Here is a 16,187-nt window from a genome sequence, read left to right as displayed (position 1 = left end):
CTTATTCGAAAATTCGAAGATTCCAGAATCTCTGGAGCAAAAATTGCTGGATTTCAGAAAAAAAATTGCTAAAAATTTCTAAAATTATACAAAAAATAGACAACAAAATTGCTAAATATTTTAAATGACATTATTTATCAAGTTTGTACATTTTTAATTCATTTAAGAATAAAATCTTGAAATTAAAAATAAAAAAACAGGATTTCGTATTTTTATGATTTTGTTAACACTTAGGGGGGCAAATATTACAATTGAAATGCAGTTAAGTCAGTGAACTCAAGTAGCTCATATAATCGAACCACTTGGTTAAATACAAGCCCCGATTTCATTGCAAACTGTTAATTGCAATTTTTGCAGTGAATGACAAAAGGAATACATAATAAAAAGGATTTAAGTAAAATAGCTAAAATTGCCAAAAGAGAAATAAAAAGTTGCTAAATTTGTAGCTAATAGCATTTTTAAGTTTAAAAGTTGCAAATTAACTAAAGCAACTAAATTGCTAAACAGGGAGCACTGCTTCACAGTTTCACAATTTCACAATTTGTATTTAGCTAATGAGTGAACGAACTAAGTTCGCACATGAACTATAAACAGAATCGAACTATAATGCAAATTTTATGAGTAAATCTCAAAATACATTCTATCGGTAAAAGAGCTATCGGAAATTTTTAAAAAGTGCCAAAAGCCGAAGCTTTGAAAAAAATGCTAGATTTCTAGCTAATAGCATTTCACAAAATCTTATAGCTTTTGCAGTTTCAAAATAGCTAGATCTAGCAATAAATTAGCTAAAATGGCAACACTGGTTCTAAAGCAGCGCGCAGCGTTTAGTTCAGTTGCAGATCAAATGCGGAGCGATGAGCACGGGCGTATTTCGTTGCGCTTTGCTTTCGTTTCTATGTATGCGTGTATGTATCTACATGCTCGCCTATATCAGTATGTGTACGCATGTGAAGTTTTGCAACGTGCGGTTGCGTCGCAAACGAGCAGCTAGCGCATGTCAATTTTGTTTTGCCGCGACGAAAGTCTCGAAGAAGAGGACATCAACAATTGCTGGCATTCTAGATGTTTGCAGTTAAATGGCACTTGCACAAGAACCGCGTTGGCTGTGCTGGTGGTTTGCAAGCCCAACGTGTTGTGGGTCCGGGTTCAACTCCCGATCGAGAATATATGCATATTTTGTTTTTTTTTTTTTTAATGCGATTTTAATTTTTTCATTCCCTTTAAAGTTTACTGACAGAAGTAAGAACTAATCGCGCATTGATTTTTGATGACTTACAATTTTGTAATTTTAAATAATAAAATAAACTCAAAAAAATTTTCGAATTACAGAAAAAATGCATTAATAAAAAATGAATTCGTTTTTTCAAATTTAAAATAATTTGTATAGCTATTAGCAAAAAAGATCCAAATTCAATAAAAATGAGCCAAAGAGCCAACGAGAAAAAATAGAGCCAGTTTTGACTCAAAAGTGCCAAATCTGGCAACCGTGGTTGTAGCCATATTAGGATTAATTCAAAAAAAGTTTGAACTTTTATCGATAAGAGCTTCATACACCATTTTCATGTGTGACCATGTTTGATATCGATAAATAATTAATCAAAAACTTACCTAGGCAGAAAAATCGAAATTAACTCGTGAACACTTTCGAGCAATAATTTTTTTACAACTTTCGACGTGGATTATTACGACAAGAGGGCATCGATAAACTTAAATCTTCGTAAGGCGATGAAGCGCCATCCTATAGCTCCGTGAAAAACTGGTTTAATGGATTCTATGGTGGACGATGCTCGTTCGAAGACGAAGAAAACATTAAAGCCGTGCGTGTACTGATAATGCAAGATCGGGTTTGTTCTCGCTGGATCCCGCGCAATTTGACAATTGCTCAAAAAAAGACTTGTGTGGATAGGTTCAAAGAAATTTTGAAAAAATACATTCGCGGTGCATCAAAAGACATTTATAAGATCGTCACATGTGATGGTCATGGATCTATGCTTATAAGCCCGAAAAAAACAGCAATCCACCTTGTGGGTCTTTGAAGACGAGCCAAGTCCAACGAAAGTTGTTCGTGGAAGAAGCACTTCGAAGCAAATGGTCGCATGTTTCTTCGGTAAAACTGGTTATGTGGCGATTGTTTCGCTTGAGCAATGTAGGACGGTCAATTCTGAGTGGTACACCACAATTTGTTTGCCTGAAGTCCTTGTAGAAATTCGAAAAACGAACAAGAAGATGGATCATTCTACACCATGACAACGCGAACTCTCACACATCAGCTCAAACCCGCGCCTTTTTGACTCGTCAAAACGTGGAATAGATGGGTCACCCGCCGTACAGCCCTGGCTTGTCAACTAATTTTTTTTTTTTTAAAAAGGCGTGGTCTACGATTTTGATGTCGGAAGATGCTGTTAAAGCGTTCAAAAACCATGTTTTGGAGGTGTATATAAATCTTGCTACTGTGAAAAGCAATAAATCCATTTTTTGTGATAAATATTCGCATTTTCATTAAAAGGTCAGAAATATAAATAGCAACCCTCGTATACGTTCGTTTATCTCTCTAATCATAGGGTAGAGCATGATACAATTATACAAGGTAGTCCCGTCGTCAAAAAGCTGTCCGTAATCGACACCGTACATAAGTGCGAGTGAAACGACTGCGCCTAGTGAGTGCGAAAGAATCGACAGTAGAGCTTTGTGATTAACCCTTCAATGGCGCATAGGGTTTAATTGTTCCACTATATTAAAAACAGTTGAAATGTTTTTTATAATTTAATTTTTAATAGTTTGGAATTGGATAGTAATCGTTGTTTTTGTTTTTGATTACCAATTATTTAGTTCAGGTTCTTAATTCTATCATAAAGTTCATATTTATATATAATATAATTGCAATCTGACATTTTTGTCTTGCACAAGGGTTAATATTTAGGGAAAAAATCGTCCGCATACAACCTTTCGCTTCAACAAGCACGAGCGCACTGAGCGATAACACTCTGTAGCCGAACGAAAAAGCGTACGACGGCACTACCTTGTATAATTGTATCATGGGGTAGAGGGGTTTTCTAACTTTTGCCGGCAGAAAAAGTATGTATGTAAAAGCAGGATGCATCCCTACCCGTGTTATAAACTTAGATATTTTATAGCCAGATTGGTCACTCAATTTAGCAGAAGCCTGTTATTTTGGCTATTTCACAAAAATTAATTTTTTTTATAGCTATTTTAAATAATTTGTAGTATTTAATATATTTAATTATATTTATTTGTTTAAAGAAAGTACTTACATTAGACCCCATGGAACGGCCGGCAAACTAAGTACTTACATGGGACCCCATGGAACGGCCGGTAAAATAAGTGCTTACATTATAAATTAAAAAAGATTTACAATTACAATTACAGTTTTTATTTAATTTTAATTTTTCTTTATTTTAATAAGTCGGATACTTTTATTACTTTAAGGCAACTTGAGTTTTTAAAATATCGTTGTTTTTTTGGAGCTGTAAGGCAACTGCAACTGGTCCTCAGTTATTGAATCTGGTAATAAAAAGGATTAAAAAAGATTTAATAGATAATGAAGTGGATAATGATTATTAAATAATTATCTTTCAAAATACTCACCGATCATAACACCAAAGAAATTGTCTTATTTTTATTTGTTAGGGCTGCATTCCCCTGTCATTATTTTCATAACGTAGATTTTCTGTCATAATTTCCACTTCCTCTTCTTTAGGCACATTTTCGTAGAAAATGTAGGTATGTAGAACTGTAGAACTTAACTTCTTATATGACGTTCACTATATATTATGCTAACTGCTTGTCGTACTTTTATTATCTGCTACATATGTACATATATTATTAGTTAAGTCACTCACCTAATAATTGATCGTTTGATCCGCTTTGCACTTCTCAACTCAAATGCTTGCAAAAATTTCGTCAGCCAGCAAACACAGCTGAGTTTAAGCAAAAGAATAGCACAAAATAAAACAAACGGTTCTTTCGGGACAATTGTTTTTGTAAGTGGTGCCACGAAAACGCGTAAGCAAACAGCGATGTAAAACGTAATCGAAGTTTTGTCTTAGATCTTTTGTATGCACTTTTCACAAAATAACAAAAACAAAAGCGATGCTTGCCGTTATTTTGTACTTATGCTTTAATACGCATACATTTCTTAACTAGGTGGTTCGATGTTCGTTTACTATAGGGTCACTTTAGTAAGTACACATGTAGTGCTCGGCGAGGTAAGCACTTACCCATGGCCAATCGCAAATTAGAGGAAGTCACTACGGTAAGAAATAAGCTATAAGCAGCTATAGATTTAACATGTATTAAAGTGCATTTTTTCACAAAATAAAATCCTCCCGAATTACGGATTCTAACGCATCTATTAATACTATTGGCGATAACCATTTTCTTGTATTCGCATACAACATTTGTGCAAATCGGTTATTTGCGTTGATTTGCAGTCTCGAAGCGGAAGGCAACTTGAGCTGGTAATTTAAGTAGACTCAGTGCCGGGTGAAGCATTATTCTATTTTAGCAAGTAAGAAAAGTCAGGAAAAGTCAGCAAACAATCAGGGATACCTGTGGCTACTTCATCGCAACGACAGCACACTCAACGCTGGAGACACGAGTGTACAAATTGCCATTGGTAGCACTTTACATGGATTCAGTGCATTCGCGAAACTAAGATAGTACAAGCAAAGCACAGTTTAGTGACACTTTGGTTGCGAGTTTTTTTTATGAAGATCGACGATCTGGAAGCTCAAATCATAATGGCGCAGACTCAACTGCAGTTAAAAGATCCGTTGGTGAGTCAAATGTACCGTTAAGTGTGATTTAGGCGCGATCAAAAATGGCGGATCAGCGTCGACACATTTGAGTGGAAATCTGCCGCCATTTACTAGTGCTAATCAAACGGTGCTTATGAGTGCAAGCCCGACCAGTGCTTTTGGGTGAAATGTTCCCGCCTAATTCATGCGCGTCATTGGCAAGTGTGAGTGGGCTGACGGTTTCAGCGCCAACTTGTTTCATGACCGTCAAGAACCATATTACAGTACAAGAGGCACTTCTGCACCGACACCATCGACTATGGTTCTTGGATCTGCAGTAGCAAGTATTTCTAAACTGCCCGATCTGCCCGAGTTTGGAGGCAAGCCAGAAGATATTGATGACTCGTTTAGGGAAACCACAGCACAAACCTGGAGAACAACCTGCGCCTGCCACTGGCACTGAAACATCATGCGCTGACACTGCCAAGTCATTGCTAATCCACGCGAACACATAAGCGCATTGATGGATCAGCTACGGTTCAGGTATAGACGACCTGAACAACGCATACGAAGCCAGCTGTAAAGCGTGCGAGATCTGCAGGCTATTCACGAACAGCACTTGGCAAAAAACGTGCCATTTTCTTGCCTCGTGATTAACCTGGCAGCTTTTTTGCAATCGCTACCAAATGGAGAAATCCATTTGAGGAACCCGACGCTAATAAAGGAACTGATCGCAAAGCTGCCGCCAGGAACGAGATTTGAGTGGGCAAGGCATGCTAGCACTCTGCAAGTTTATCCGACTGTCACGCATTGGAGTAGATGGATCACTGAATGTGCAAATGATGTGCACTATATCTGACGTCGAGACAAAGGAGAATTTTTGGCGTGAAGCTCGCACCGGCCCAGATTGCAAAAGATTCTCAAAGATACCATGGTGAGACTCGAACAGCGATACCAGACAGGATTTTATGGAAGCGCAACGACATCGTAATTCCAAGGAGCTACGATATAGAGTTAAATAGTCTGGTGAATATTGAAACGAAAATGAAACCTGATTCACAATTTGGCGTAGCCTATAGGATAATTATGAACGATTACGTTTAGAAAAGATACGCCACATTTTGGGTGGGATGAATCCCAAAAAGGCAGGAAAGCTGCCACTGCTCTTCGACGCATCGGCGAAAGTTGGCGATGTATCGTTAAATTCGGTGCTGGACAAGTGTCCACAGCACAGAAAAGGAGCTTTCGGAGTCTGCGGCGATACCAAGGAGATTTTTCACCAAATTGTTATACGACCACAGGATAGATGTGCACAACGATTTCTATGGCGTGATGGAGATGACCAATGAGATCCGGATGTATTTAAGATGACCGTGATGACTTTTGGCGCAGCCTGTTCGCAAGCTTTAATTATATATGGAGCAGCTAAAAGCGTACAATGACGTGAAGATGAGGAGAAGGCATAACCATAACCCGTCTGGAGTTGCAAGCAGCTGTTCTGCACAACGCGGGCTTTGGCCACAAGTAGAAGCACTTATGTGCAACGATGAAGAGGAAATGCCTTTTTATATCTTTTCAGCGATTCTCGAAGTATTCACGTCTGATCAGGACCACTGCTTGGGTACGACGATGCGGTGGTCAGGGAGATCATCTTTAAATATATTGAATTTGACTACTTTGGACCGCTACTTGTGGCAGCCGGTCTCCGGAAGGCCAACAAATTTGATAAAGTCATCGAGCCGGAGATGATTCAGTACGAATTCCCTTCCCGTGGGCTTGAGTGGATTTTCAATTGTCCATCCAATCCATCTGAAGGAGGAGTATGGGAACGTATGGTTCTCTGTGTCAAGAGAGTTCTGCGACACACGTTAATTAGAGGCATTTATCAACTCTCGTCCGCTTACCTACTTGCCGCTAGTGGTGGATCAGGAGGCGCCTCTAACACTAAACGATTTGCTGATGGGCTCATCGAATGCACCAGATACGCGAGTCGACGAGTAAGCAGTGGCGTATAATACTCATGGGTCCTCGCATATCTATCTACGCTTATGCCTCGAGAGATGTGGTACAGACGCACCAACCCGATGCTTCTAGGCGATCCAGCCATTGCATGCTTCTCTTCTTTTTTGATCACTTAAGTTGTTGACAGTCACGTTACTTTGGTTATTTTTTAAGTGTTATTTTTGTCAAAATATATAGTATGTATCTTCATGCCCATAGGCTACCATAGGGTATTATAATTTTTGGTTGACAATCTGGTATATTTTGAAAGTTGTACAATATCTATAAATACCTTGTATTTTCTTAGTATATGTCGGAGTCTGTTCTACCGAAGTCTGTTTACTCATTATCGCGAAGCGAGTTTCGATGCTTTCACAGGCGAATTCTAGAGCACACTGCCCTCTCGATCGTCTTACTGTCTATGCCTGAGCCATCGAACCACACTCGGCGACAGCGTCTCGACGCTGTCGCCCCGCAATAACTGTACCTGGCAAAGCGACAAAATGCGGACAACCAACAAAGCGCAAATGAAGAATGATGCAATCTAACATGCACCCTCTTAATTACGCAGTGTCAATGTGCCGAAACGCACAAGCAACTACGCATTGCCCAAAATGCCAAAGTGCACCTACAACTACGCAGCAATGTGCCGAGACGCACGCACAGCTGCGCAGTGACGTCAGTGTGTCGAATCTGCATTACTTACTCTCCGACACGGCCATTCTGACATATACACGTCCTCGTGTCTATAATAACTTTCTCAATTTCAATCTCACTTTCCAATTTCAATTCCTCAGAATAACCCAGTCAAATAATCTCAAATCCATGTAGTCTTCCATAACATAACTTTACTTTAACATATCTCAGGTTATATTCTCTTATAACCCATTTCTTTAATTTCCATTCCATTTAAACATTTTCAAATTATACATTAATCAGTTCAAAACATCAGTTCCTAATCCATTGTACATAGCTAAACTTTTATTAGCTAACACTTCAATCTAATGCCAAACGCATCTTCAAACAAATTAGGTTTTCCACCGCCAAAAACTTTGACTTCACTCATTTTATTAAGTTCCCTGTTCGTCCATCGCCCAACACTTGGCTTCACGAATTCATCAACCATATTTCTCGTACATCGCCCAACTCTTGGCTTCACGAATTCATCAACCATATTTCTCGTACATCGCCCAACTCTTGGCTTCTCAAATTCATCAACCATATATCTCGTCCATCGCCCAATACTTGGCTTCACAAATTCATCAACCATATTTCTCGTACATCGCCCAACTTTTGGCTTCACGAATTCATCAACCATATTTCTCGTCCATCGCCCAACTCTTGGCTTCACGAATTCATCAACCATATTTCTCGTCCATCGCCCAACTCTTGGCTTCACGAATTCATCAACCATATTTCTCGTCCATCGCCCAATACTTGGCTTCACGAATTCATCAACCATATTTCTCGTCCATCGCCCAACTCTTGGCTTCACGAATTCATCAACCATATTTCTCGTCCATCGCCCAACTCTTGGCTTCACGAATTCATCAACCATATTTCTCGTCGATCGCCCAATGCTTGGCTTCACGAAATCAACAATCGCATTGCTAAAGCAACTCTCGTCCATCGCCAATCACATGACTTCACGAATTCTCTTTTGTTTCAACCGACTTTTCCAATAGATTTTTCCAATAAATTTTTCCAACAGACTTTTCTCTTTATGATTTACATCTAACTTTTCTGGGATTTGCACATCCGGTAGCTTTCGCAAACTTTCGTGTAGGTACTTGTAACGTCTGTTGTTCTGTGTAGACTTTAAAATGTATCGGTCTCCGTCCAACACCTAACCACCAAAAAGGTCCTCTGAACCACGGGTCCAATTCCGTTTGCCGTCTCTCACCGCTTCTAAGCAACCCAAAGCCACCCACACAGAATCAAATTACCTTAGCCTTACCCTTATCAAACTCTGTCTTCTCACATCTAACGACCTCTTCCATGTTCCTAGGATCAACGACACTAGCAACTCTACCTTCTCCAACCTTGAATGCATCTCCTTCGGCTTCATCCCATAACCAATGCAATCTCAAGGAAAAAAACATTTTGAATGTTAAATGAGAATCTGCCTTGACTAGAACGTCTAATACAAGTTGCAACGCTAATATACGTCATCCTTCGATATAAAATATTGACTATTGCTTTAGTAATATTGAGACTCCGTTTTTTAATTTTTTTATTTTTAACTTTTCGAGCATTTCTGTTTCAATCTTATCAGAACTAGCATGTAGAACGGTTTCACACACGTTCACAACTTTAGTTTTAACAATCTTAAGAAACTTCCACTAATAATCCTTGATTCAATATTTCTCTACCAATTACAATATTATTTTTCATACTTTCGACTAGTACAAAACACAGGAAACAAAACAACCAAAGAGTTATCATCAATCATGGTATTAATTCCGCTTGTGCGGTACTGTACGTAATGGCATTACCTATTCCCTTTCAAGGAATAACGCCGCTTACCAAAATACTTATCCGAAACGCTTTCTTCAAATAATGAGCACTCAGCTCCAAATGAAATGTAATTGGAAATCTCTCACCCGCATACTCGATTGAGGCTACACCATAGCTCACAGCTCCACTCTATCCTCCGATCGCACTCCCACCTCGTCTGGACAATCAGCTCAACTCCCGACATCTGTAGCAAGCTACATTTGTCCTTCTATGACGAGGCCGCTCCGAAAGCCACACCCTTCCAGTTGTCGGTACCTGGACACTCATTCCAGTTTTAGTCTTGCTTTTCATAACCAAGTTTTCACACTGATAACATTTCATCTCCACACTTTTAGCACGCTTGGCCTCTAGTTCTCCGTTTGATATAAAACGACGTTCTCTTAGCGCTGAGAACACTTGCAACTCCGCTTGCAATTCACGTCGATTGGTTACATGCGTTGTATGTACCATGCTGCAGACGCCGATCGAAATTAGCCATCTGTCCAAGAACCAACGGAATGGCAATTTGATCGAAATTTAAATTTCGCAGCTTTGTGCACAGTATTGTCACACAACAACTCACAAGAACAGGCTAACTTTCACTATTGCTTGGACGACTGTTCAAAGATTCACAATAACGGCGGCTGACGTCTCAGATCTCTCGTACCGCTGCTCAAACAATTGCCGGAACTGTTGCCAGGTTATTCCAGGGTAACATATTTGACACAACCACTGGACCGCCAAGCCCTCCAAAGCTTCACTCAACACCACTATAAGAGCACTGTCACTTAATAACTTTTTCTCGCAAATTTATGTTGACCGCTGCAGACTACTGCATGGCATCCACACCAGCAATGTCTGGCCTACATTCGGCAAACAGATCTCACTATTCTATTACAACTCGCTCGCCGGCATCTTAATCAATGCCAAAAAATTTCGATTTTTGTTGCCCTATTAACGTGAAGACATCCCTTGAAGTACTTTGATCAAGGCCGAATCCCACTTCTGATGTCGGAGTCTGTTCTACCGAAGTCTGTTTACTCATTATCGCGAAGCGAGTTTCGATGCTTTCACAGGCGAATTCTAGAGCACACTGCCCTCTCGATCGTCTTACTGTCTATGCCTGAGCCATCGAACCACACTCGGCGACAGCGTCTCGACGCTGTCGCCCCGCAATAACTGTACCTGGCAAAGCGACAAAATGCGGACAACCAACAAAGCGCAAATGAAGAATGATGCAATCTAACATGCACCCTCTTAATTACGCAGTGTCAATGTGCCGAAACGCACAAGCAACTACGCATTGCCCAAAATGCCAAAGTGCACCTACAACTACGCAGCAATGTGCCGAGACGCACGCACAGCTGCGCAGTGACGTCAGTGTGTCAAATCTGCATTACTTACTCTCCGACATATATTTTCGGCGTATTTCAATAATCTCACAGTCGAGCACTCTCGACTATAACTTTCATACTTATTTTAATTTTCTTAGTGTTATTCAGTCAGATGGGGAAAAAACAATATACCGATCGCAAAATACTAAAATGTACCAAATGGCATATTTGGTATGTCGATATAGTACTTTCAAAACATACCAGATTGTTAGCCAAAGCAACTAAGACCCATAGTAAGTAGGCGTTTTTCGAAAGTATTTCTTTCGACAATTTTTATTTGATTGCAACCAAATTTTCAGGAATAATAACTTTTAGAACTATAGTAATTATTGTAGTATATACAAAACTGCTCTAGCTGTAAAATTACGAGTTTCAAGAATCTATATACTTTATGGGGTCGGAGACGACTTCTTCTGCCTCTTACATACATTTCCTACAAGCACAAAGTTATACCCTATGGGTAACGGAAAAAAAATAGAAAAAATTGTAAAACCCAAAAACTGATTAAACGCTTATGTAGTAATGTTTCAGTATTATGAGTGGGCAATATACAAAAAGTCCCGTGATTATATATTCTATAGTGATGAAATAATAAGACTGACTGCTATCGATCGCAGATGTCTGTAACTTTTAGGTGAACATGTTCAGAAATTGAAGTATTCCGATTCAGATGTTTTGGCTTGATGTTTTGGTGTTGTCGGGAATATATCGAAAAAGCAATATATTTCGCAAGTTTCACAAATTTTAGAGTGACCGTTTTTGGAAACCTTTATGACCCTAAATTTGGCACGGAAATTATAAAAACAAACATTTTATGGGCACACCGCTCAAACATTTTCCTATTAAACAATTAAATTGTTCAAAAAAACAGATGAAATCACAATCATTGCCTATTTCTATGGTAATATCCCAAGCACATATTATTGCAACTTGTATATTTTTGATTTTAAATTTCATGTAAAGTCTTGCGACCCATATTAATAATTATTCTCTTCCCAAGAAAATAACTTCTAATCTTTCTTTTTAATTTTTTTAAACCTATCTTGATACTTCTCTTCACTATGCCGCTATGAGAACAGAATAACAGGACGTTCGCTGGCTTTTAGTTAAAAAGTCAGGTAAAAGTCGGTCTGCAGTTCTGTCGTCTGTATTTTGGGATCATCAACAGCGACTATGAAATAACGGTATTAGTTAATGACCGACATCTTCGATAAACGGACACATTTCAAGAAAAAGAAAGGGTTAAGCCACGGTCACAAGTCCGTAAAAAGGATAGCAAATACTCTTGAATTGGGCTTTGAATGACTTATTCTCAAGATCTGGCCCCTAGCGAACTTTCGCTATAATCAATGTATTACTCTATAAGGCAATAATTCAAATAACTGGTTTAAAAGATGCTAATTTATGTGTCTATTAATTCAATTATTCCTTTTAATGTATCAAATTTTTAATATAAATATACAAATATAGAGCAAATCCAGCTTCTACGAACACTCCTCCTGGCTTTTCCGAACACAGCGGGCCACTTTCCGTTTGAAATCAGTGTAAGATTCTCTCCACTCCTTGGCTGCATCAACATTTGCTGGAGACTCATCGTTAGGATCTGCAAGCATTGATATCACGGATATCAAGATAGTTTCCACTGTGTGAACCGGCAACCAACGTTCTGATGCTTTTTCATAACCCCATTTGTCATCTCCAGGCTCATGCAAAATTGATATGCAAACATCTCCATTTTTCTCAATATTTGGATGCCATATTTCTGTGACAAATTTCATACGTGGTGGACGCAATGGATACTCTTTCGGAAAATACAAATGCGCTTTAAAAAAACCTCCTTCGCTGTAGGAAAAAAGACAAAATAATTTTTAAAAATAGAAAATTTGAATATATTTTAAAGTATTATTTATAGTTCTCAACAATTTCGCGACCATTAACTGTTCACTTGAAGTTTCTAGAAATTTTTATTTTTTTTATATACATATTTTCGAAATTATCAAATTAAAAAATTCTAAAATTTCTGTAGGCAAAATCCCGTGTACATCTAATAGGAACAAAAGTACCCTACCTCCCAGAGAACGGCTTCGGGCGAATGAAAAACATTGGTACGCACTTAACTGTCGAATAACAATCACACAGTTTCATTGTTGATTACAAATCCACTCTGGTGTTTGTTCGGCTCGTGTTCAAAGTAATGATTTCGGGCGCTTGCTCATTCGGTCAACAATCATTATTTTGAACAAGAACAACGCTCAACTCGTCCGATTTTACTCATGCAAACAAAAACAACGTACAAGCTAGTGAGTTTTGCAGTTTTATGCTACCTACCTTCTAAAAGTATAAATTGTAAATAAAAAGGTGAAATGATATAATTAACTACCGTGAATAACTGCAAATAAAATCTCCTAAACCATTTATTTTCATTGCGAAAAAATTATTTTTTCGTAATTCGAAGAAAATGTTCACAATGAATTTAGTGCGTGTGATTTCGATAACACTAAATAATTCAGAGTTATAAAGAAATATTGCCAAATTCGGGTGGTAAAAAACGCAGACTTTAAATAAAATATATTATTGAACAACTGCGAGTTAAAACCTTTTTTAAATAATTTTAGCGGAAACACGGCGAATACTAAGACGCAATCACAAATACAGTAGCATTGAGGTCAATTTGATTATTCGTATTTCCAATATTTTTGAAAAGTACAATTGTTTTAATTCTCCGTATTTAGAACGAATGAAAATCAAAGTTTAAATTATAATTTCCAATCCGAAATTTTGTTAAAAGCATTAGTTAGAGCTAGTAATTTATAATAACATTAATATATTTAACCGCTTTGGGTATCCGTAAAATAATAACTATAATAATAATATATTTTTTGCAATAAACCTACTAAAGTGTGTCTGGTGGTCCAATTATCAGAACTTCCCAACGAAATATATCATTTTCATCAATTAATCCAGCCGAGAAACCTTCAACTGGGTTCTTATTTAGTTCTGAAAAAAAAATTGTATTGTTATAATTTTGTATATATTTTATGTATAACTAATTACTGTTTTCTTCTATCATGCGCCTTCAGAAAACGTTACAATACGATTTTTGAGATTATCATTACATTAGAGATTACATGACTCAATTTCTATCGGTCGATTAAAATATCAGAATTGTATTTAAAATTGTAAATTACAGCTAACACTTAATTTGTTTTGATCATTAATTTGGTCAAAACTTCGAAGAAACTCCCTTTGCCAGGTCTGACGTTACTTGGAATGTAGAGTAGTCACAAATTTGGCATATTTAAGGTAATATTTTGTTTATGTTATGTTTAGTTTATAAGGGCAAAATAGAGCAAAATAGCTATAAAATATTAAGGCATACGATTGCTGATGCACGCAGCGTGTACAAACACAAACGCCTTTTCTCCTTCTTTCTTCAGACGATTGTCGACTATTATCTTCCGTTTTTGTATCAGGGTTACAGATTTGTAAATATTAAAAAGGTATAAAATCTTGAGATCGGAAACTGTTAACCGAAGTCGAGAACCTGGCACTTAAAGAGTAATGAATAGATATGGATATATGGTGTTACCAATTGACTGAGATACGTTTTCGTAGAGCTGGAGAACTATTGTCATTTTTCGACAAAAGGGTCTACAAATGAATCTACAATTAAAGATTATTTACGACGATATTCATATATATTTACGTTCGCAAGGGCGTGGCAACTAGCGCGATTTGTAAGCCATCCATATACAAAAATATTACTCAAAAATGCTTCAGCTATTATGACTAAACAATTTTTTTTCTGATGTTTGTTGTCTGTTTTAAATATGATTTTCTTCGTTATCCACACAAATATCCAAAAATATTCACATCCATTTAAAAAATACATACATTCATATGTATTACAAACATTCTGATTCTTACAAGGCAATAATTTTCTACTATTGGATGAATAATCAATAATCAAAAAATATACTAAATAAGGATATTAAGACCGGCACACAACGAAGTGTGATTAACACACAAGTGCATATGCATTTGTTTTTATTTTTATATATGCAAATCAAGCTAATATATGTAACTAAAAAAATATTAAAGCATAATTGAATTGAATGAACAACAATACATATGTATATTGTCTTCCACGCATACATCATTGATACTTCCAGTTGTCCGTCCCTTGACTTTTGCATATATATTATATACATACGTACATAAGTACTTACATGTCGACTTACGAATACGTATAAACATATAAGATCTATTCTTAAACAAGCATGTTCGAAATATGGACATACTTTTTATAATATGTAAGTGCTCACTATTAAATTCACAGGTTCTGATATATATGTATATAGATATATGTACTTATACATATTAAGAATAAAACATGTGAAACATACCTGCTAATTGTTTCTTTAATAGCAATGATGATTGAAGTTCAGACATTTTAAATTAATTTCTGATGTATTATATGTTAGCATCCACCTCTAACAGATTAATAAATTTGACTTTTCAAACAATCCCTGCTTAAAACGGAGGTTTTTTTATTTAATATGAAAGCCGACAATATACTTTTTTCATTCTCTGCAGACGGAAAAACGTAATTTAGTGAAACAATGTGGGGAAAAAATCCATTGTGATCTGGTTCATGAAACGGTTCACAAAGCTAGATTCCTGCAACTAGTTTCCACTTTGTGATTTTGATGACATTTTGGCTATCAGGGGTGATTCCAGACACGTTTTTCTATTGCTAACGCGTTCACAACGTACGATGAAGCCGCATCATCAATGATGCGACAATGATTCTGCTAGATTTATGCATGGGGAAATAGCGGAGCTGCTCAAATTCGTGTCTTTGTTCAAAAGCTGATCGTTTCAAAACGTGTTGGTAAATGTTTTTATACAGAAACAAGCTCTAAGTTACATTATTATTTTACCATTATAGATTACAGATAAATTCAAATTTGTTTTAGCAGAATGATTTCTGATAGTTAGCTCTTAGCTTAGTAGTAATAGAATAGAGCTGGAAACGATAATAGAAATAAAATAATATTTGATTTACTTGTATTAATATGTTATAAAGTAAAGATTTTAGTTCTTGCCAATTTAATAAACTCATTAATTGTGATTAGAATAAAAACAATTATTTAGGGGCACCACAAAAATCAAAACTTTCGAATTCCAACCGAAAATAAATCTTGGGCGATTTTTGATGCCACAGAGCCGAAATGGAGACGGTTTTAAAATCTCCATTGCATTGCACAGAAAATTGGACTAGCTTGGTAATTTGTTAATTTTGTTTTCTCTAGACAAACAAAATATTTTGTATTGACTGCGCAACCGCAGCTCTCAGTATATTCTAAAAAGAAGAAAATTACTTTAGCGTAACCTTTTTTTTCAGGCATGCTCCGGTTTTCACTTTTCGTATTTCTGATCCCACCTCAAAATTGGAAATACAATTTGCCGTCGGCAACAACAATTTTGGTTTTGGTGAGCGACCGATAAATCCGACAGTATGAGTTATCGCTTAAGC

At 37.1% G+C, this 16,187-nt stretch overlaps 1 protein-coding gene and 1 long non-coding RNA gene across 2 annotated transcripts; one reads left to right on the top strand and one right to left on the bottom strand.

Moving 5' to 3' along the window:
- The first annotated feature begins 10,901 nt into the window (after positions 1 to 10,901).
- LOC132785047 (uncharacterized) lies at positions 10,902 to 12,466 on the top strand. The gene is made up of 2 exons (XR_009632299.1): positions 10,902 to 11,549; positions 11,728 to 12,466. It is a non-coding gene; the product is annotated as an uncharacterized LOC132785047 (long non-coding RNA).
- Positions 12,050 to 15,301, bottom strand: LOC132785046 (ubiquitin-conjugating enzyme E2 G1). The gene is made up of 3 exons (XM_060791010.1): positions 15,055 to 15,301; positions 13,543 to 13,645; positions 12,050 to 12,490 (listed from the first exon to the last, which is right to left on the bottom strand). The coding sequence occupies exons 1-3, from the start codon at positions 15,098 to 15,100 to the stop codon at positions 12,133 to 12,135; spliced, it is 507 nt and encodes a 168-aa protein (XP_060646993.1). The 5' UTR covers positions 15,101 to 15,301; the 3' UTR covers positions 12,050 to 12,132.
- Positions 15,302 to 16,187: the final 886 nt, after the last annotated feature.

The sequence above is a fragment of the Drosophila nasuta genome, chromosome 2R (genome assembly GCF_023558535.2).
Source record: "Drosophila nasuta strain 15112-1781.00 chromosome 2R, ASM2355853v1, whole genome shotgun sequence".
Classification (NCBI taxonomy): domain Eukaryota; kingdom Metazoa; phylum Arthropoda; class Insecta; order Diptera; family Drosophilidae; genus Drosophila; species Drosophila nasuta.
The sequence above is the reverse complement of the archived record's forward strand: the minus strand, read 5'-3'. Positions and strand labels throughout refer to the sequence as shown.